This window comes from Brachyistius frenatus, unplaced genomic scaffold (assembly GCF_029030835.1).
Source record: "Brachyistius frenatus isolate BFR_SWC_R1_liver_20210118 unplaced genomic scaffold, ASM2903083v1 Contig_76, whole genome shotgun sequence".
Lineage (NCBI taxonomy): Eukaryota > Metazoa > Chordata > Actinopteri > Embiotocidae > Brachyistius > Brachyistius frenatus.
In genome coordinates this window covers 454464-478394 of record NW_027210675.1, presented here as the reverse complement: position 1 = coordinate 478394, position 23931 = coordinate 454464, and the positions used below count along the sequence as shown (strand labels likewise).

The 23931-nt window shown below is 41.4% G+C and overlaps 2 protein-coding genes across 8 annotated transcripts in view; both read right to left on the bottom strand.

Annotated features, from left to right (window-relative positions):
* rgs6 (regulator of G protein signaling 6) overlaps positions 1-10858 on the bottom strand; it is an 85266-nt gene extending 74408 nt beyond the window's left edge. The window contains exons 1-2 of one of the 3 annotated variants that reach the window (XM_069708479.1): positions 10777-10858; positions 2989-3327 (exon numbers count right to left, since the gene is read on the bottom strand). In XM_069708479.1, the coding sequence (XP_069564580.1) occupies positions 2989-3204 (216 nt within the window). In that variant the 5' untranslated portion in view covers positions 3205-3327; positions 10777-10858. Of the gene's footprint in view, positions 1-2988; positions 3328-10451; positions 10682-10776 lie in introns of those variants that run through there. The other 2 variants (XM_069708481.1, XM_069708480.1) reach the window with 2 other exon arrangements.
* Positions 10859-18682: 7824 nt separating this feature from the next.
* The window catches only part of sipa1l1 (signal-induced proliferation-associated 1 like 1), a 76442-nt gene continuing 71193 nt past the window's right edge, over positions 18683-23931 (bottom strand). For all 5 annotated transcript variants that reach the window (XM_069708475.1, XM_069708478.1, XM_069708477.1 and 2 more), the window contains one exon: positions 18683-23073. In XM_069708475.1, the coding sequence (XP_069564576.1) occupies positions 22930-23073 (144 nt within the window). In that variant the 3' untranslated portion in view covers positions 18683-22929. The remainder of the gene's footprint in view (positions 23074-23931) is intronic.

The following is a 23931-nucleotide window of genomic DNA, read 5'->3' as shown; positions in this document are numbered from 1 at the left end:
ACTAAATCTTATTCAGTAGCCATTCAGCTCACTCGTACATGTTGTGGTTGTTTGTGTCTTTGGGTTTACACCTAAAGAAATGAGTCTCTGAAGTCTGAGTCTCAATCATAGATGGTGGAGCAATGTTTTAGGAGATTTTAATCATATCATATCATATATATATATAGATGCCAAACTGTGGATAATACAGTATCACTTCTGTATTTATTCCTACAGGTGAATGTGGTTGCTTCACATGCATAAATATTAGCTTTAAATGCTGCCATAATTTGAACAAATAGAACCTTTTGGATGATCGTCAAAAAAGTTTTCAAGCCAAACTCCAGTTTAGTTTTTTGGATTCAACTTTCTCCACACACTTTTGACAGACATTACAGGCTCCCCACTGTCACACTCACACAAACGGAGGCACAGAGTTTGACAAAAAAATACGACAGTTCAAGGTAAAACTCACTCCAAAATAGATTCTCAGCTTTAGTTAGAAGCACAAAACCCCAGCGGTAGGCTCCTCCGGTGAGGGCTGTCGTTACCTTATCAGCTGGCAGTGCTGTCACTGTGCTGCATTTCCTCAACACTGAGATTCAAAAGATTCAATCTGACTTCATTAACAAACTTTGAAAAGCAAATTAATCAAAATGTCCACCCTGGGTTTATCAGGGATCCCACTCCAAGTCAGATGACAAATCTTCTGACTTTTCTCTGACTAGAAACTAAAATTCAGTGACCTGTAATGAACGGAAAAACCGGATGGTGTTTAATTCTCATGAATTTGCAAGCTCAAAGGTGTTTTCAGTACAATTTGTTTCACTGCATAAACCTTCTGCACAATTATGATCACACACAACCCAGGTCCATGCAAGTTTATAAACACACCGACCCTTGGGCAAAGGGCTCGTACATATATGATAGATCTATGGTAGTTTTAAAATCTTTACATTTAGCTTTTCTGTCATCTATTTTTATTTACAAATTTCATCATTTTCTATGATTTTCCATAGAAAAACATTTTCCAAAGCTCTTAAAATTTACATTTTCTTAGCATGTTTGCCTTCCTAATAAGCAGGTGCAAGAAAAGGGACATCTTTACCGAAGTGGTCGCTTCTTATTGATAAATAGATAAAACCACTCATAAAATACGGGAAACACGTAAAATAATGTGATAAAAAAAAAAAGACTACATGGAAAGCAATATATTTTGATAAATGGCAGCTAGAATGTAAAAATGCAAAACAAATTCCCTGATACTTCATGGCTTTGCCCAAAAAATGTTTAATTCCCCTGACTTGTAGCTCTTACTGGCAGAGAAAAATAGCAGATATTTCAGCGAGACTCTTCCCTTACTGATTCCATTACAGACGTGGTTAACCTACGACTAGTAAAACAAAATTTCAAAGTCTTAATAATAATAAACTTTATTTGTATAGCACCTTTCATACAAGAAATGCAGCTCAAAGTGTTTCACAGCAAGAGAATTACATGCAGTGTTTGACATATTAAAAAAAAAAAAAATCCATCTTTTATTCCCGGCACATGTTTCTGCCGGCTGGTAATTAATACTGACAGTCCATGTTCATTTAGACAATAAAGCCAGATTGCCTTCGGAACAGATTCATTTCTTGCCCTTGTCTTTTATTCAGTTCTGGGTGATAAACAGTGACACACTATACTGATTCTTACAGGAGAAATAGTATATTCTCTTTCCCTTTCACAATGAGGTCAAATGTCAGGGTCAGCAAACAAAACAGCCTCTCAGCAGGATGGAAGTCCACCACAACGAGAAGCGCTTTATTCACTTCTATGTAACATTTTTAACCCCAATTCATCATTGCCAAATTAACTGTGATGAGAGAAAGAAACATGCCAGGGATCCTGTTCCTGAAGAGCAGAGTTCAGCAGGTTTTTGTTCCTTCCTGGTCGATAATGAGCCAGACCTTTTGTCTACCTGAGACCAGGGGTGGCTCAGCTTATCTCGTATGCACCACTGCTATTCTGCAGTCTCTTAAAAGTTAGCGCACACTTCTCATCAACCCCCATTTGCCTCAAACATATTCTATTTGTTTCCAGCAGCTTTCCTGATACATACGAGCCGAAAACTCAAAATGAAGAATGCTGTGTCAACATTTCATAGCAATTAGCAATGATTTATCAATATATATGTAATATGATGCAGACTTTTTAAAATCCACGCTATTATGCTGCTTGATCAATTATTTTCTAATTGGAGCTATTATACATGAAAGTCCCAAATAAACCATATATCGACCATTTGAACGGTTGAATCCTTTGTGGTAGTACAATTAAAAGCAGTTGTTTAATCTTTTCATGGAGAGAAAACAGAACAGCCAAGCTGATAAAACAGAGATAGAATTTTAGTTTTTTTTCTCTGGTGAGTTTTGTGATAATGCAGTTTCTTTATCCTCTAATAGTAACAGACACATAAATCAATAGGAAATAACTGGCCACCCTGCTGTCAGTATTACCTGCGCATCTCCAAATACACTGAAACAAGCCAACATTAGCCTCAAAACATTGACACAGACTGAATGAACTGATTTCTGAAACCAGTAGACTGATGACTAAGCCAGTGAAAGCATACAGCACACTGAAGGAAGCCTTACATCCTGAGAGAGCTACATTCTTCCCTGAATCCTAACTTCGAGGCTCTGGCTGGTAATTTTCTACCTTACACCTCTCTGCATGCACCAGGAGGAAATCAAAGCTTCTCCCTTGACTCTGAAGCACCTCCAACACCAACCAGGCAGGTTAACCTCTTCATGTGTAACATTGACTCAAATAATGCATCTCTTCCCAGCTATGCCATCATTTCTTCCCAATTCTGGGTTATACGTTAAAAAAAAATTTTTTTTTTGAAAAAGTCTCAAGCAGCACTGATCAAAGTGATCAAACAACAGCAGCAGCACAATATCACAAACTCAATTCATCACTGAAAAGATTTCAGAAGACACCAGCGTTTGTCTTTGCTCCTACCTTTCTGTAGACGATCATGTTGGGGGAGTCATCATCTGGGTCCACGATGCTCATGGACCTCGTGGACAGGAGAGGTCGAGCCGGGGTCCTCTGGACGCTCTCCTTCGGTTCTTCGGACCCTTCATCGGTCTCCGTCGTCTCCACAGGGCTCGGCTGCTGCTCCTCCTCTTCCTGCTGCTGCTGCTGCTGCTGCTGCTGCTGAGGTGCCTCAGCCATCACTACAGTCTCCCTCTCAGTCGTCCTCCCGAATTTAAGTTATCCCGTCTTCTTTATCGGCGTCAGACTTCGTCTCCCTCCTTTATGTCCTCCTTTGCTCTCTCTTCGACGTCTACAAGCTGCCTTAGAAAGAGAGGGAGAGAGAGGAATTAGACCATGCATCTCACTGCTGGGCTCCAGTCTCCCATCTATCTCTTTCTTTTCTCATCTTCTGTCAGCAGCCACAGGATGGATGAAATGTAGGCGTCATAAATTCTCCCAGTTTTCTCTGTTGTCTCTGCTACTCCTCCCAGTCCACTGTCACATGAGATTGAAGTTACAGAACATTCATCGCATTTAAGTTAGTTTTTTTTTTCTCCCCGCCTGCAGTATCTTCCTTTGAATAATTTCAATTATTTTCATTATTTTTCTTATTTTCAAAATTAATTTGCAGATTCACTTCTACTCAACCAGACAATTTTAAATTAGATCAATAGGTCCTAGCTTCAAGAACTCTTTTCTCATTTGGTTAAAGAAACAGTCCATAAACCTGTGTCATTTCATTGTTTTTTGTGTTTTTTAAATAGTAAAACAGTAAAAATCAACTACATTTTATGAACGTAGATCAATCAACCTTGAGCAACATTTTTCTGTATGTTCATTTTCATTTATGTTTATCACTTATTTAACATTACTAAGTGAAAAAACACCAAGCATAACTTATTACAATAAACTGCTCACAAAGTGCAGCAACAAAATTATTTTAAAAAAAAAGATCAAATTCTAGTTAAGAAAGCATTAAAAACACCCTTCAATTTCACCGTGAAGCAGCCATTCACGGTCACACCTGTGCACATATAAGACTACTGTATGGACAGACGCACACAAACTCTTAGCGTCCTATTACTCAGGCCCGTCTCTTCTCCTCTAATGCTCTGACAGCTGTCAAAATATTGTTGTCTAAGGAGAGAGAGCTGAGATTAGGTGAAAGAAAAAAGTTCAAAGAGACGAGAGGGGAAACAACAGGAAAGAGAAAAGAAATTAAGAGCAAACAGATTTTTGTATGGGGACTCAAACTCACACTGCATCACTGTCCCTGCATATTACATCCTAAACACAACTGGGACCGGGTTCTCTTTCCATTTAGTCCATCCTAAATAGAAAAAGAATTGCCTTTGACTTTTTCATCAAAGCACATTCATCTTCAGACAGCTGGTCTCTTTACTGGCTGAATACGACACCATGAATGTGCAAAATAGCGTCACTCGCTATTGGAAATCTGGAGAATTCCTCCCTTGATTAAATGATCCAAACTTTGATCGCAAACCAACTCAATGAAAATACAAATCCCATGTGGCAATTTTGTAGTAAAAGTTATTATAGAGATTTTCCATCCGTTGCAGATAACTGAATATATACATGTAATCCACAGTAAACTGATAGTCGTGCCACTGGAAAGATACACAACTACTTCATTCCAATTGAATTCATTGATTCGCTTCATTTGTTTGTGGCTCACTTCTGTTTGTGGAAAATATTGAAGCATACATAACCTCAGGAGAGCTGAGATTTTCTGGCAATCTCTACCTCAGTAAACATGTGAAAAAGAATGGTAGTTTTGTCATGTGGTGTAACTGCAACCAATTTGTGTTGAAGACCAGAGAATTTTTTTTTTTTTTTTTTTAGCCCTAACTTTGTGGTCGAAGAACCATCTGTGCTTTGTCATGCAAGTGCACATGGGAAATGTTGTTCACACTTGTAGTTCCCAAAATGCATCAGAAACTCCCCTGGTACAAGACTGAGGATAAATCAGAAAACAGAAAGAAAACGTAAAAGATATGGAAAGTCATCATGAAATGAAATAAATGAGTGACTAAACTCCATGTATTTAAATGGACACCTTTCAACTAAAATGATCTCAAAAGTCTGCTGAATGTGGCCGGTGAAGCTGTGTTTGGCAAAGCTGTTTTTGGTGGATGCACATCCACGGTCAGATTAATCTGCTGTTGGACCCTGTTGGGAAAAAAATGAACTGTGCAGTGTGGGGTCTCTCTCACTGTGTGTGCTCTGAGCAGGACCCCACGTTTGCTCTGCTGCAATCTGATTACACAAATTAATTTGTAAATATGCACCATGCCAGCCACAGTTCAGCTGAAATAATGAAGGTCTTATAGCTGGATTTTGACACAGTAGGATCCATTTGGCAAAATCCATCCAGCATCATGACAGCTGATACTGTATTATAGTGGCTGCATGTCCCAAAGCAAAGTTACAATTGATCGTATTGCCACAAACCGATGACTTGGTCCTCCTTGCTCAGTGCTTAAAAAAGCAGAGAAAAGAAGAAGCTCGATGACAACAAGCCCTGGAGTGATTGGTGGTTATAATCACAGATCATTAGGATCAGCATGTTTAATATTTGGCTAATAATAATGTTTAATAAACATTTTGGGAAACACCAAAGGGTTTTATGGGAAGATCAATATTACTCCCACGTCTGCGTGGAAAGTGTGAAGCTAGAAGCCAGTTAGCTCGGGACGAAGACATGAAAGAAAACACCAGCTCCTTGATTGTGAGAGTGTGATAGTGTTAGCAGACGTCTGTGTACTTGGAGCACTCTCTTTTTTAGGGACAAAAAGCAAGTCCACATAATATAAATCATAACATTTTCCAGTGCAGACATGGCTTCAGGTGAAGTCAACAAGGTAGTGGTTCCAGTTAAGGCTTCAGGAAATGAATGGGAGTCAATGTACTGTTCTCTGAAGTGAAGTGATAACACAGCTGTGTGTGTGTGTGTGTGTGTGTGTGTGTGTGTGTGTGTGTGTGTGTGTGTGTGTGTGTGTGTGTGTGTGTGTGTGTGTGCGTGCGTGTGTGCGTGCGTGTGTGCGCGCGTGCGCGCGTGCGTGCGTTCATTATTGGCACAGACATTTAGCGCCATGTCAGCTGGCCCTTTAGATCAATACTCTCATCAGCCAGCTGTTTGTGTGTATGTGAACTTGTGACGGAACATATAAACCGCACGTGTGTGTGTGCGTGTGTGCGTGCGTGTGTGCGTGTGTGTGTGTGTGTGTGTGTGTGTGCGTGTGTGTGTGTGCTGCAGCCTCAGAGGGCTGCTCGTAGAAATGAACACGCAGCCGTTGTTCAAAACAGCAAATCAGAAAAGAATGAAGTGCATTTGTAAATTAATGGCTGCAAACCTGCTGTCTTTATTACAGGCCATCTGTTTATTCCAAACCGGCGGATCATACTGAGCAGAAAAGCCTGATTTGTTTCCCTGTAATGCTCAAGTTCACACTCCCACTGCATCACCCTGCTCCTGGAATCACATGTAGCCCCGTGGGCTTGGATCAATACCTCCAACGTTCGCTCCTGACTCTTCATTTTGCATTTAAATGAGATGTCCAGGTTGAATACTTTCGTCCAATCAGCCCGGATCACAAAGCGATTTAGAGATTCAGAGGGGCGTCTCACTCTCGCCAATTGATGTGATTTAGTCGGCCTAATAGCTTTAAGGCATTTCTGGTGTCAAGCGTGGTCAGCTCGAGAGTAAAATGCAGCGCACATGTAATACCTGATCAGTGTGTCTAAAATTAGAAGAATGTGAGGATAGGGAAGATACAACACAACAACAAGGAGAAGGAAAGAGAGAGAATGAGACAGCAAAACGTTTTAACAACCAAATTTAACATGGAATAAAGCTACAGAATATTTTTTACACAAACAGCTTGTCAAGCAGTATCTATACCTCCATCTCATCATATTTTTTTCTTTATCTTTATCTAGATGCTTTTCCCTGCATGGTGTTTATCAGAAAGGTAATTCATTCTCTGAGCTGAATAATGTGATGTCCTCTATAGTGTCTGTAGGTGGCGCTCTTTTCTATGTTTGGCCGATGCTCGTGCGAACTACGTTTAAATACACGTTGCAGACACGTGTGAAATCAAAGGTTTTTAACTAATGGTGAGGTGGTTGGTAGTCAAAGTAAAACATAGTTTAAGTTTACTTTTGTTGTCTTTATCTGTATTCTTTTGAAATGCAAGGCTGACCAGTGCAAAAAAATGTAAGCTGATATCTTCATGCAGCTCAGTGACTCACACTACAGCTTCTGAAAAAAGTCGGAATTAATCATAATCAGGACAAACAAAGCACTGGGATGGAAATGAAACACACAGGGCAGATTTACAAGACAACAGTCCAAACATTTTTACTTGTTACTGCTCTGCTTTACAAAAGAATGAATATACAGAAAAAGTGAACTATTCTTTGCTCAACGTGTCCTCAAACTTAATGACTCTTTTTTTTTCAGTGACTCCCAGAAATAGCTTACATGCGCATTATCAGCGCCCTCTACAGGACCAACATGTCTTCATACCTAAACGTCAGAACGAGCCTGACTCCAGCAGACTATTTCTCACAGCTTCAGTTTTCTTCGCTGCGGTTATAGTCTGGACGCCCTGTTCGCGTTAACATTCACTGAGCCACTCTGAAGTTAAGACAAATCAGCAACCAGTGTTGGTGGTTAGATACAATGACGTTGAAGTCGAGTATTTTTTTTTTCCAGTTATAGTTGCAGCGGTGGTCGAGTTTCGGCTGGTTTTGGCGCATACTGATTGGTTAAAGCTGCTCAATGGTTTCAAATTAACTCGAGGTCCACGCCCGGTAAACGATCCCCTTTATGGAGCACACCCAGACCCATGTATTCACGCAGGTCTGGTAATACCAGGCTACGACAAAACAGGTCATTTGTGTTAAAACGACAGACGACGTACGACCATCGGACAGTGCCGGGAACAGGCACTTTTGTCGTCATGGTAACAACAATAAACACTAATTAAAATAAGGAAACAGGAGCAGGTAAAGATTTAGGTTTAGGAAAAAAGATCCCGGTTTGGGTTCAGATAAATGCGTCACTTACCAAAGTTACGTTTTGTACATGAGTAGGGTTAAAATAACTAAAGTACATAAGTTCAAATAACTACGCTTTTTCACACCGGACACAAACAGCGGTCTCCTCAGTGAAAGTGCTTTGTTTGATCCATCCGTCTACCCCGACCTCCTTCCTGAGTGGACTTCGTCACTCTTTATACTACTTCGCCTGGCTTCCTTCTTTTCTTCTGTCATAATTACTACAGCCACTAGAGCTCACAGTAAATGTAGGTATGTGTAGTATTAAGCTGCTTGCACAGGTGAACTGAGAAACCTGTTTTGGGGAGGACAGTCTGATTTTGCTGCTATTGACACACCAGGTGAACAAGAAAGAATATGGTGATGCTTCATAAATACTGGTTTCAGGGAATCAATGACAGGGATTCACATACCATTTATTTCTGTGCATGTCTTGGATTATTGCTCTACATTAACCCGATTACTCCGAGAGGTGTACATTCCTTTTAACCGAGCTCTTTCTTCTCCACATATGCTGTGATGACAGGAAGTAGGAAGTGGATGCACGGGGAGATTTCATGCTGTTTCTGAAGTCTGCGCTTTCCTTTTCCCTCTGGACCCTCCACAGCGCAGCACACCCAGTTTTCTTCACCACCCATCACCAGCACGCTCCAGGCAAAAAAACTGGATGAGGATGTCTGGCTGTTTTACACTGAGGGAGGGCTCCAAATCAAGAACACCATCTATTGAGAAGCCATTCATTTGCATGCACAGAGAGCCATGATGAGGAAGGCTCTGTTGCAAAAAATAAGTGCAACCAAATACAATTTGTAACTGTGATGTGTGACAACAAGCTCAGTGAGCTCCACTGAGGTTTTAACTGCTATGTGACTTGAGGCAAAGAGAGCTGAACGGTCTAATATTTGCCGTATTAAATTGAAGATTAATTAAAAGTCGGATTTTCGTCCTCCTCACCTGTCAATGCTCTGAAAAAACTTCACTCACAAGAAGCTGCGAGAAGATCTGTAGAAATCTAATAGTAACTGCAAGTTTCATTAATACAAAACCTTTTCTCACATTGAGAGCAAAGAATGTTTGATCAATTATTTCTGGAATCATTACATCCCATGGCCAACATTTCCAGGAGTCCATTACATAAAAAGCCAAACAGGTGCATGATCACAGTATGTGAGTACCTGGCCATTTTATGTAAGTTTGTACCATCTCATCCTAAAACCATGGACATTAACGTGGCGCTATAGTGGAGCTCAATTCTTCTCTTCTAGCAGTTGTTGCCTCAGTTCATCCCAGTGTTGCTGAAATCGGGATAAAATCAGGCTGTTGCTAAAGTCGGCTCCGGTGCAGACCTGACAATTTCTTCTGAACCAAATTTTCATTTCTTTATGCATTTCACTTTGTGCACAGCGGCACACTGTCACACTTTGACAGGAAAGGGTTTTGCCCAGACTGTCGCCACACGGTTAGGACTCCTAATTTAATATGCACGAGCAGATGGAGCCGACTGGAGGATGGAGATTCGTCTTAACTGGAACTGCGGGCCCCAAAATGAAAGACAGACTAGAAGTATGTAAAAGTAAATAGGCAGGGTGTCACTATACAATTGAACATTATGACCAAGTGTAACCAGGCAGGCTGAGACTAATACAAGTAGGCCACATGTTACCATGAATTCAATCCAATTCAACATAATATTATAATTGCATGGTTAAAGACAGAAAAAAAAAAAAAAAAAAAAAGCTCAAATCTCCAACACAATATAAGTTTGGACAGTTTTGGTTGGATGGATGGTGTTGATACACATCTGACATACACCTCTCTCTCTAACTGCTGTCTCTCGATCCTCTGAGGACCTCTCCCCTCCACAGCCTAATTTACACTCTCTCTCTCTCTCTCTCTCTCTCTCTCTCTCTCTCTCTCTCTCTCTCTCTCTCTCTCTCACTGAAACACACACACTCGCAATCTCTCTCTCTCACTTGTAGACGTAGAACAGACAGTATGTATTTTTACACCGAAGGCGTTTACATACTTTGTATATAAATATTAAACTAAAAAAAATTTTTTTTTTTAAAAAAAAACACATTATCTCGTGCACATCTTTAGAAGACGGACACGCATAAATTAATTTTAAACGTCCGCTCGTGTACTTCGAGTTTCACTTAACTGACCAGCTGAGGTCCCGTCAATCACAGGTGGGATGTATAGCATCCTCCGTGGCGCGCGCGCGCTCGGGCACGCACGCGCACACTCACACGTACATACATACATACATACATACATACATACATACATACATACATACATGCATACAAACACACACACACTCAGCGACGTGCGCACACACCTCCGAAATCTACTGTACCAACCTCCAACCAGCAGCTCAGCGCATCAATGAGAACACCGCTGCACTGACAGTGGTGCGTTATGAGGAGCGTTAAAGCGCAACAAGAATGTAGTCTTCTTTTCTTCTTCAGGCTAACACACACACACACACACACACACACACACACACACACACACACACACACACACGCACACACACACACACACACACACACACACACACACACACACACACACACACACACACACACACACACACACACACACCTATCCACCTCGCCCCATAAATGTATTCATTGTTATTCCCTCTCTCTCTTCCCCCCCCCCCCCCCCTCCATCCCTCCTTACCTCAGCGCCAGCTCATCATCTCTGGCTCGGAGCTCCGGAGCCAAGAAACAGGCTTCACCGACCCACCAAACCGCCGCACACTGGAGAGTGAGTGAGAGAGAGAGAGAGAGAGAGAGAGAGAGAGAGAGAGAGAGAGAGAGAGAGAGAGAGAGAGAGAGAGAGAGAGAGAGAGAGAGTGTGTGTGTGTGTGTGTGTGTGTGTGTGTGTGTGTGTGTGTGTGTGTGTGTGTGTGTGTGTGTGTGTGTGTGTGTGTTTGTTCATGCATTAGTAACATTGTGAAGACAAAACTGGCACAGTCACATTGTGAGGTTTCACCTTCATCAACCTTTTAGTTGTAATCTTAGCAAGCATTTTCTTAACCCCAAAGCCAAACATATTTCGTTGCATATGATTATATTAGTTGCGTATGTCTATTTAACAACATTACACACACTAATTTAACATGCCACACAACTATAGAGACAAGAGCTCTCTAAAAACACAATCAGAGGAACAAACAATTCAGAACCCAGTTTAGCTGATATTGTACTTCAGTAAATTCCAATCTCGCTGCCATGCAATCATTAACTTTGAGGGCAACAAGGGGTCCAGGACTTCATTTTCTGGTTTTCCATATTTATCCGGCCTCGGGGCTCACCCATCAGTTGGGCACCAAACACTAAAAGCGTCACATTTTGGGGTTAAATCTGGATTGTTGGCGAATGTTAGGATTTGAAGTGTTGAGGTCGTGCTTATAGTTAAGTTTAAGTTAAGTCACTGTTATTCATAATGCCCATAATCATACTGTAACTCACAAATTTGCCTTACAGGGCTTAAAAACGTAAACAATATTTTACACCTTCTGTCTGTAGACAAAATTCAAACCAGGAAACGACCCAGTGAGACGGTAAAGAAAAGATTTTTCTGCTGGTCAGCTGATTAATTTGACAACTCCAACCATAAACCTGCTGCGCAAACAATCAGGCCGTCAAACGAGCTGGAGTTTATATGACCGTCGTTGCCTTCCGTATATAAGTATAATTGTCGTGGTTTTCCTTCCTGTGTGATGCGAAAGTCAAAAACTCTCTCATATCTTACCAAACAAGGATTGAGTTGACGGAAAATAAAGTAAGTATATTATTTCATCGTGTTTTGGTGCTCGCCTCAGGAAATTCAGCATTTAAACTTAGTGTTACTTCCTGTTGCTGGTTTGGATAATCGTTTATATTTAAATGCTGGTGTCTGATTCATTTGGCAGCACTGAGGCAAAAACCTGGAGGGGTCACCAGATGTATTTCCCATTAAGTAGCAGCCTGTGTCAGGGCCACAGATTGTACAGATGTTTCAATATTAAAGATGTGATCTTGACTCTCTGGCATCTAAATTATGGATTATTTTCATCAGGGTTGTGCAGTTGTACGTATATACTGTTCATAAAATTTTTAAATTTCTTAATGCATAACTTCACATACTAGTCGCTCCACAAGGAAATGAAAGGTAACTGCGTGAACGTTGAAGAATGGATTAAAGAGTTCCAGACTTCATCAAGTCATGTAATTATAGAATTAATTTTTTTTTTTGCATTTTGAGTGACTCGAATGTCTGAGTGATGTTCGCCGAACGTTCAAGCAAGGAGCCAATTTTCATTCCATTTCATCATCACTCTGGGACTCCACCTCCAAGTTATTATCCACTGATTTTACATGAATTTTGCAGGCTTTCCTACAACCAAGGGAACGCTCAAACCACCTCACCCATTTTTCTGCCATCGCCCCACTGCCACCACTGTCAAGGCCCTTGCCTTGGAAGGATCTCCAATTTGGCCGCTCTTTATAAGAATCCGTCACTACTAGTCTATCTAACTAATGGGGTGAATGCTCTTTAACAAATAAAGCTTTTGTATCAGCTTGTGATATCTTTTGAAAGTAAACATAATCGTTGACACTGCAGGAGAACAGGTGTGCAGAAGACTTATGTCATGCAAAAGAAGGCGGTGTACTCACTTTGCTTTTGCTTTTACTTCCAGTGTGTTTTACTGCTCACCCGATTAAACCTATAGTTTTCATACACTAAGGGAAAATGTGTAACTGCCACACCTAGGCAGGCCAAAGCGTGTCTATTTCACGTTTTGCTGTAGTCGACTGCTGTGTCTATTTCACGTTTTGCTGCAGTGGACCGCCGTGTCTATTTCACGTTTTGCTGTAGTGGACTGCTGTGTCTATTTCACGTTTTGCTGCAGCGGACCGCCGTGTCTATTTCACGTTTTGCTGCAGTGGACCGGCGTGTCTATTTCACGTTTTGCTGTAGCGGACCGCCGTGTCTATTTCACGTTTTGCTGCAGTGGACCGGCGTGTCTATTTCACGTTTTGCTGCAGTGGACCGCCGTGTCTATTTCACGTTTTGCTGCAGTGGACCGGCGTGTCTATTTCACGTTTTGCTGCAGTGGACCGCCGTGTCTATTTCACGTTTTGCCGTGATACCAGGTTGGATGTGCAGGTGCACTGCAGGATCCTGTGGTCCACGCTCAGCCTTGTTATTCTTTAAGGCAATTCTTCACTCAATGCCTTGTTCTGAAGTTTGTAATGAAACACGTGTTCAGGAGTTAATTATCTCAGGAGAACAACGTTGTCTTCTCAAGATAACAAGTTAATTATTCAATTAGCTCAAGAAAAGAGAAAGATTGTTTTTTTATGATACAAAATTAACCAATTATCATGAGAAAACAACATTGTTATCCTAGAGATAATGGAGATAATTAATAAACCATCCTGAAATATCAGGATAAATACATGTATAACTCTCCTAAGCTTTCTGTACTTTTGTTGTTTTCTATTTCAAATGCAAACAGGGAGGTACTTTAACATGGCTGAGACAATTGCAGCAACAAGCGTTGTAATATGTGCTAAACGGCAAATGTTCACCCTCTCTCGCGGTTCCTTTCAAATTTTCCCCACAACTCAACTCTTTCCCGTGTTTCTCTCTCAGTGTAATCTCGCCTAATTTCTCATCTTGAACATATGCGGGGCGAACGGCTTTGGACCGGGGAGCTGCAAGCCCAGCAGATCAATTCTGAGCTGATGGGGACTTTAGGCCGAGCGCTGAGGCACATCAAAGCATCTGATGCAACGATGGACTCGGGGAGGAAACTGGGTGCTTAATATCGTCTGGAGGGGTTGCACTCTATGCTTTGAGTGCGCACGTGTGTGTGTGTGTGTGTGTGTGTGTGTGTGTGCGTGTGTGTGTGTGTGTGTGTGTGTGTGCGTAACCAAGTCTCACATTTAGCATGTCAACAGACAGCGTGTTTACAGTGATTCAGGCTGCATATTCTCACAGCTGGTGGGAGAGACTAAAAATATTTGCTGCCCTAATTTAATAAGGTTTTACTGGGACAGAAAGTGAGGGGACAGCGTGCTTCAAAAGACAGTTGTTTCTCTCTCCTTTTTTTTTTGCCTTCTTCACTTTCATCTGCTGTTTACAGTGCAAATGGAAAAAAAATTGACGTCAATGAGCTCACAAATCAATACAGGCACTTACAGGCTAACTGTCGTCAAAAACAACATTGATACTAATGGACCACTCTGTTTGTACGCACGCACGCACGCGCGCGCACACACACACACACACACACACACACACACACACACACACACACACACACACACACACAGACATGCACGCACGCACGCACACACACCTTCTCATGGATGGAAACTATATCCTCCATTCTGGAACAACTGAATTATTGAGTAATAGTAAACAGGAAGAGAAGATCCCACTGAAGAGTGTGTGTGTGTGTGTGTGTGTGTGTGTGTGTGTGTGTGTGTGTGTGTGTGTGTGTGTGTGTGTGTGTGTGTGTGTGTGTGTGTGTGTGTGTGTGTGTGTGTGTGTGTGTGTGTGTGTGTGTGAACTGGTAAGTGGTTGTGTGAGGGATGCCCCTATTTGGTGCTTTTTTATCACAACACCATGTATCTGGACACACACACATGGACACATACACACACACACACACACACACACACACACCTTTCTGCAGCTATAAGTTGCAGGAAGCTAATTGAGCTAAACTTAATTATAGACCTTAACTATCAAACCAAGTGATTTCAGAGTGAAGGGGCGATGTGGATCTGTCTGTTAGCACCCATTGTTACCAACTGAGAACAAGAACATCTAACTTTATAAAGTATAAGAAATTATTATAAAACACGATAAGTTTACATTCACTGTGAAAATATGGTGACTTTGGTGAAAAAAATAATCACTAAACAAAACAAAAACAAACAAAAAAAAATCATAATTTATTGTAAACATTTTAACATAAAATGTGTGCTGCAGGTTCCAATGTAATGTTACACTTTTAAACATATTTTCAGTTCAATTCATATAACTGGATTCAGCTCCAAATCACAACATACTGTATGTCATCTTGGGTCTGACCTTTTGGTATTAAACCGACATATGATTTAGGTTCAGGACGCAGACACCATCACAGGATTAGCCTTAAAACTTTCCTTTATGATTAAGTTTTTCGGTAAGTCTGGCCGAGGTGACCCTGAACCATCTCTTAGCTATGCTGCTGTACAGCTTGCTATATTTCTTTAACATTTGAATGCGGTTGCTCATTTTCTGGTTTGCTTTGTGCTTTTCTTTTGTAATTCTAAGGTGCGTCGGGACCATATCGCATGGTGCACCAACTTTAAATATTTCAAAAGCAGTTTCATCAAATTAAAGGCATCTAAAGTTTTGAGTGATTCCCACATCCACTTTCAAATTTTGTTTTTCGAGACGCAGCCCAAGTTTTAGTTACTAAAGCGTCTTATGTCGCTTCATGTCTGAGATGCAAAATACAAATAGCGGCGATGTCAAAGAAATGTCTGTGCGTGAGTGTGTGTCACCGGGACAGTCTGCTGAACATCCACAGCCAATCACAGACTGTGACGCGGACTGGCAGGTATTGTGTGAAATGGACAGACTTGCCGGCGGGACCGTTCGCATCTCGAATGACAGCGAACAACAAAGCTGTGCCTCTGACGAACAAAACACCTTGACTTTCTCCGTCTCTCTTCTTGAGTGCTCGATAAGAGCCGAGAGCCGTGAAGGCGTCGTGTGGGCCGCTGGAGCGTGTGGAGAAGGATGACGAGAGAAGGATGGCCACACGCTGCCGGTAAAACAGACATGTTTCCGTCTTCTTCACACCGCTTCCACATCATGATTCTTCACGTCTGCACTACGAAGTCGCTGGTAGGATGTTATGATTCATCGTGCATTTACAAAACAGGCATTCCTAAAGTTTAAAATATTGACGTCATTGGCTTACTGTAAAAACCCAAAAAACATTTTTAAAAAAAGAAAAAAAAAAGGAAATTTTAAATTATTTTATTTTATTTAAATAATTTTAAATAATTTTCTGTTATTAGATTACGGTTTCTAACTTTATTTGTAATCTTATTTGAATTATAAAGTACAACCACCTAACAACAACAATAAAAAAAAAAAAAAAAAGACTACACGCATTCACGGCAGTGCAAAGTTTTAGAGCATATTTCAAAGTCTTCTAATGTGACACTGCTGCTGCTGCCTGTTGTATGCCAGCTGTTTTCCTGAGGACATATGGTGCAGTCCTTTGGCTGCTTTCAGCCCATTTATCTCAACAACTCTATATCAGAGTTGATGGAACCAAACTCCAACATTTTCAAATCCTACTTCGTGGCCTTCAGCCTGCTCAAATTTTAACTGTTGGATTTCATTTTTAATCCCGGTTCCAACATCTAACTGGTGTACGTTAGTTACGGAATTGTTTAGCATGAAGAGAAAGATGATTTTAATAAAAAGTCAGATTTTATGTGTTTTTTTTCCTCAAGTTGTCTATTCTATATAATCACTAGAAGCTACAGTTTTGTTTTGTTTAGTATAGTCAAAACTATGCTACATGTGCCAATATATTGAGCAACATGTGACCAGGGTCAAAATCAACTATTATTCCTAAAATATTTTGATTTTTAAAAAAAAAAAATGTATATTGACAGGGAACACCGGGGTTAAAACAGCTTCCAAATCTTATTTTAACGATGCAGTTAGCGGCTAACGATTAAAGATAATGCAACTTTTCAATATTTGTGCAGTTTGGAGAATATATATTATTTATACGTCTCCCCCTCAAAGCTGGCCGGGTAAATCCGAGCTCCCGGGTGACGGTCTCACATTTGGTTCGTTACGACTGAAAAACGTTACAGGCAGAAAAACGCAGCATGCTCCGGTTCCCCTGGTCGGACTTCAGTTTAGGTCTTCTGCACTTTCTCTCTGTAACAAATCCTTGTAAGGAACCCCTGAGTGATTCAGCCCCCACATTTTCCACCTGTACCAGAGATGACTAATCTGTCGCCTCCTCCGCATTATAGCTCCCCTCCACCTCCCCTCTGTACTGACACTGCACTGGCCTCAAACAGCCCCGAGCATCGCCACGGGTGGACACACGGAAACAAACACATGGGGTCCAGCGGTGAGCGACCGACGACTCTTGTTTATAGCTCTTTTAGTTGGAGGCTATCACTAGTTTTGTATACAAATTAGTTGGATCCTTATTCGTGTTCTTGCAACAGTCATGAGTGAATTAGCTAAAAAAAACATTTGATTGCCGAAACAACACCAGTTAGATGGCTTTTATTTGGTGTTCAACAGTACAATCCTGTAGTTCAGGGGAAGGTACCGCAGGGATTTATCGGTGCTGACAGAAGTAAACGTTGCTTTCTTTGTAATGTCTAAACTCCCTGCATCTGTTAGCACAGACGAGACTCTTAATATCTTTGTGATGATCATACTTTTGGAAGTTTGGAGTACAGCGACTTGACAGTAAAATCAAGCTGAATGATGGCGTTTCTTTTTGGTCACGTCTTGAACCTTTGGTTCAAACAGGATCCATACCAACATGTTCAGACCTCTACGGGCCTCTTTTGCTCACCCAGAATGTTATTTTAGGATGATTACATGTATGTTAATTTCCTATCCTAGATAAATACTTTCATTAGACCCTATTTGCACTACATACAGTGTGGAACCAGATGTGTTTGATGTATTGTATGTGCAATATTTTATGCTCCATGTTGAAGTCTGTCAAGTCTGTGTTTTAACTAGCGGCAAATTTCAAGAGGTAAATTTCAATTGCAAATTGATATCATTAAAAAAAATATCTATAAAGAGCTGAAGCTGGATTTGAATACACCTCTAGGGGAATGTTTATTCAACTACTAGCAAATACCTGGATTCATTTTCACAGTTTTTAAAAGGAGGCTTTTTGCAGCGATGCCGTCAGGCATACCGACGATGTAAATTCCCGCTTCATTCATGCTTTTTTGAAAATACTTTTGTTTGATACACAGATGACCTATTTATCATCAAAATCAACAAAACTTTGAATCCAAAATTGTCCAAAACTGCATTGATTTTCTCGTGACAGTAATGTAGTGTTGGACTTAAGTAATTTAAAAAAAAAAAATTGTGCTGTATAGAAAAAGGATCACAGTTGTATTAGTTTTTTTTTTTATCTCTTCCTATCACCTCTTTCAGCAGCTGCAACTACATAATGAAAAAAAAAAGAGGAAAACTGAGGCGAGGCTGTTTTCTGGCTCTGGCTGGAGAACAGTTAAAATGCAATCAGGTGAATCAGTGTGATGGGGAACAACAGGAGCCCGAGGCACTCACAGGTCAAATCCCAGACCTCTCACCCTCTCCGCTCCTCACTGTAAGATACAATCACACAGCAGGAGATGCGGGAAAGAAGATCCCCTCTGACTGAAAGTGAGCCGTTATTAGTGTACGAGCCAGAAAGGAAAACACGATGTCAGATCATATCAGCTCCTAAAAGAGTAAAAGATCAAGTTAGTTCAAATGGTAGTTTACTAGTGCAGGAACGCGAATAATTCAAGAGCACCACAAATCGATATGGCATTTATTTATTTCAGAAACTTTTAATACTGCGATCACTGCAAATGTCTTTTTCATACCTTTACATTTTACAAAGACAATGGATCCGGGATGTAAACAGTATTTTCAATTCAGTAAAACGTATGGTCCTCTTAAAATTGTGTGCTTTATCTGCAGTCAGAGCCGACCACCTCACTGTTTAGTTTTGTTCTTCCAACAGAAGGAAACTAAACGGATCGTGACGCAGCAGTTCAGGCCGCGTCTGAGCTCCGTGAAACCTTCCTCCCTCGTTGCAATCACTGACCTTGCTTCTTAAAAAACCAGCGACCTCACAGTACAAACAAAACATCCAGCCTGCTCTCATCATCCTGATCAGTGACTCTTAAGGACAGGTAGAGTTCATTTCTTTTTTTCCTTTTTTTTAAGTGAATAAAAGTCAAGCACCTTCCTCGTTTTGTCAGGAGCTGCACTGGCAGGGAAACAACAAAGCAACATCTAGACAAGATTGCACAGGAGTGGATCAATTCGCCCTTCTTATATCCAAAAACCTGTGAACACAGTCCGTTATATAAAACATTGTGCAAAGGATCTCTAAAATAAGATATTACAAAATGGAACATTTGAACATCTGAACATTCACATTTCCGATATCCTTCTGTCGAGCAACAAAAGCTGCGGAGAGAAAATCCACCTGCACTGGAAAAAGAACTCCAACGTTCACAACTGAAAAAAAACGGACAGGCGTACATGTCTTTACGTCTTTTGTATAAAGTCGACGACTGAATCTAACATTCAACTCGATGCACACTTTTAAAGATGCGAGCAAAACATCTGCACTGCACGGCTTGTCATTTGGCCATACTTCATTTGAAATACAAAAAAAAAAACAAATTAGAGCACTTCCCATGTACAGTCAAATACGAAACATTGCCTTTAATTAATTTAGTCATCATTTAAGCATCAACGGAGTTATGGACAGCGAACCAGAGTTCATGGAGAACAATTTACGGTCAAAACTCAATGAATGAGACATTTATGCCTGGATGACGTATATTTTGAGAATATTTGAAGGATTTTGTGTTACTAGACTACATTTTCACAACTGGCCAGCTTGTAAAATTGTCAAAACAACCCAATCAGCTGCTAACGGTCTACTGATGTAACCGAGATTCTTAAAACAGAACCAAGATTTCAGCCGAGTCCGCTCGTCTCTCCACGACCCGCAAAGCTGAACGAATCTGTCAGTTATAGCAAACGTCAGGTTTCTTTAGGCTTGTTTACATTCTCTTTACATTCAGACCAGGTGCTTTCTGCTGAAAGGGTTTTCATTGCATTAATTGAAGATGCAAATCTACTTTAAAGTTTCAGAAACTGGCACTCTCTTTTTCGTTTTCCATTTCTGATGGCTAAAAACAGGGAATTAAGGCTTACACCCCTGTTACGTCACAACAAATCGACACGCTCAAGCGACCTGAATTACCACCAACGCTCTTGCTGCGGAGACTAACTGAGGCCAGGCTGAGAAAATAACTCTGTGGCTCTCTCACTTCTGGTCTGGAGGAGCTTTGTGATGCAAGGACATGTTTCTCCTGCACATTAGCGTCACAGGGGCCGGTCGCTCTGCTGTACACGAATGTAACCGAATGCAAAGGCACACGCGCGGACAAATCTGCACACGCTCCACGCGCTCTCGTCTCCGCGTCGCGAGGCCGGCCTGCCCGATTGCATTCAATAGAAATATGAAGAAGAGAAAGGACAGACATCTTGCCGACAACTGTGAGTATGAACTCGATTAAAATTGATAAGTGTGTCAGTTTGTGTGTGTGTGTGTGTGTGTGTGTGTGTGTGTGTGTGTGTGTGTGTGTGTGTGTGTGTGTGTGTGTGTGTGTGTGTGTGTGTGTGTGTGTGTCACTGTACCAGGTGTGTTTATTTTTCAGGATGAAGAAGAAGACCCTTTCCCTTTTATCTGTTCCCCAGGTGCTGTTTCAAAGGCACGTCCCTGCTCTGCCTGGGACTAAATGACCAAAATAAGTGACGGTAGGCACAGCTGGATAGACTGATGCACATTCACACAACAACGACGACGACGACGACGACACACACACACACACGCACACACGCACTGCCACTGGTACAGCAGGTACTGTAGCTCCCTCTTATCCTCGTGGGTCGTTTTTTCAAATTTGAACCCCATATTTAATATATCTCGTTGACTTTCTCTAAAAGATCCACATGCTCCCGACAAAAAACTGAACCTGAGGAAAACCATAGGTGTTTATAATTTATGTACAGACGACATCCACGCGCGCACACACACACACACACACACACACACACACACACACACACACACACACACACACACACACACACACACACCTCGCTCTCCGCTCCTTGTATCAAAACTCAACCTCTGATTGTCTCTCAAAGCTGGCTTCTGGTTATTCCTTCTGTCCCGTGTGTCGGTGTGTGGCCTCCCCCCACATGGAGGGAGGGAGGGGGGGGGGGCTGAATGTCTGACTGACTGCTGAAGAGACGTTGGAAAAATTACAGAGTGACTGGCAGCACATTTTTACAGATCATGACATTTTTCCACTGGTCACCACTAGAGGGCACTGTAAGCAACACAACAGCAGGCTTGGGCACCACAAAATACAACAGAATACAGAATAAAAAGCATATAGTCAAGGCTTTAGCCAGAATTAAGAAACAAAGCCATTTAAATAATATAGCTAGTGACCGTTTGTCTTCAGGAACTAAACACTGATGTCTGTTGTACTGTACGAATAGAACAACTTATTTATTGGAATTATAATACAAGGAAATAAATTAACCTGGGAAGAAAAAAGAAAAAAAAAGACTGTCCAACTCGTCCCTCCCAAAGTGTCTCCGTCATTTATTATCAGCTGGCTCTCTGTGATCCAGACGGTGGGATGATGAGTCCTCACTTTCCTTTTCCCCCCCCTCAGAGCTTGACACTCAGCGGAAAAGGATGAAGGCTCTCGTGCAGCAGAGATTGGTAGTCTTTTAAAGTGTACCCTCTAAATCATCTTCTCCCACTTCAAGCTTCTTCCCAGAAAAAACTCTCCCTTCTTTTTTTTCTTTTTTTTTTTGGAGAGAAAGACAGGAGTCCTGACTTCTTCCTATTGCTTTTAAGACACGTTAAAATCCGGGGTGGACCAAAGCACTCTGGATCAGTCCTGTTTTTATGGCACCGCTTGCCAATGGCTTTTAGATATATTCCTCTGTCTGACGTTGGTTTGTGCTGTAGAGGATGTTGTAATCCAGATGTCAGTGACACAGAGGAGCAAAGAAAGAAGAAGAAAAAAAAAAAAAAAACAGCTGTACAAATCCAGATTTCCTTTCTGTGCAAAAGCAGATTCAACTGTCTCCGTGTCAAACACCCACAGTGACTGTTCAGTGGTTTAAGCTTTGTGCAGAGAGGAAACACGGGTGCTGAACACCATTTACACGTGAAAGAACTGAAAACCTCTCGTATCTTCTGGTGTTGTGGTTTCTGTGTGTTTCAGCGAACACCTTATGGCTGGACCAGCAGATTTGTCACGTACCTGTCTGACTGCGTGGCATTTCATAGATTTTTTTTTTTTTTTCCACTCTCTTTTAAATCACCTGGATGTCTCCGCGAACCTCCTGCTGTGTCGGGTTTGATTTGGTACAAAAGATTTAAGTCTCCTTTCAGAGCAGCTGGTCATCATTTGACAAAAGTAGCTGTGAAAAGGAACATTAAAGAAATGCAAAAGGACCCAACTTTGTCCTCAAAAGAGGAACACATCCACTGAGCAAAGATGGCAGGAGGGAAGGGGACATTTTTTGTTATCTCCTCTGGAAAAAACCATGAGAGAGAGAAAAAAAAATGAAAAAAGGAGGGAGATGAGCTTCTTTCCTTGTTGGCAAATTGAAGATTTTGTCCCATGACAGAAAGAGCACTGACATCTCATGGTCCCAAAAGAGAGAAGAATTAAGTCCTTCATGGTTTGAGGAATGACACCCATTTTTCTTGTCATCCTCAGAGGTTTCGAGGAGACTGAGACTTGTCAACAATATTACTTAATGACGTTTGAAGCTATTAGACGACGGTTGAAGGGTTCGGGATCAGTCCAACAACAAGTCTCCACTTTTCATTGTGTACAATTTCTGGGTAAGCGTCGCTGCCCCTCCGCCTCCTCATCCAGACCGTGTGTGCTGATGTCTGCGTTTGTGTGCGTGCGTGTGTCAGTTAAAATGTGCAGAAGAGACTCAGTTCATGTCAATGGTGTTGAAAACCCACTCAGTGAATTTCTTCAGCTTGGCGGCGGAGGTCTGGGACTCCTCCTGCAGCCTCTGGTTGTCCTCCCAGAGCCTCTTGATCTGAGTCTGCAGCCGCACCTTTTCCTCCCGCTCCTGTGAGACATGAAGAACGGTTGGGTAAAATTGATCAAACCTCCTTCAGTCATCAAGTAGTAGAAAAATGTACTAGAAAGGAAGTTTTATTGGTGTAAAGCGGGAAAACGATGCTGAACACTCACAGAAACAGAGAGCTCTCTGAATACTAAAATAAATTCTCTCTGTTTGCTGTTGACACAAACATCTAAGGCCGGCTGACAGCGACAGAACTTAAAGGCTTTGTGGGCAGATTTCATCAGTTGACATTTTGAATCCGCCGAAAGCAACAACAAAAGTAAAGCCAGAGTTTTGGTGTATAAATATTGAGGCTGAGGCGAGCCCGTTAAAGAGAACAATAAAAGCAGAGGGAGTTTCTCTCTGCTGTCAGTCAGATGCAGCTAATTGCTCCTGACTGGAGGAGGGTTGAAATATATTCGTTCTCCCAGTGTCAAACTGATCTACTGAGATTTTAAGAATAAAAAAAAAAAAAAAAAAAAGGCAGAGAACATTTCACAGATACCTGAAAGTTTGCTAACAATTGCCTAATACACGAATCGCATCACACTCTACAGTCTAAGGGTGAAAACTTTTGACTGTTTAAAGGTCAGACTCATTAAGTGGGATGCAGAGTCGGCAGCGAGCAACTCAAAGCAATTCAAACCTTCAAAAGGAACGGAGGACTGCAGCAGCAAGGGAGCATTTAGAACAAAGTGAAGGAGCTACTCTGCATGATCACCAGACTGCATGAATTATTATACCCCGAAGCTCATTTTCTGATAATAATAAAGTGCAAATATGGATTCATCCCGTCTGGGGTCGTATGTGGAATGTTTGTTGATACACACGACTCTTTTGTAGTGCAAATCAAGTACTGCA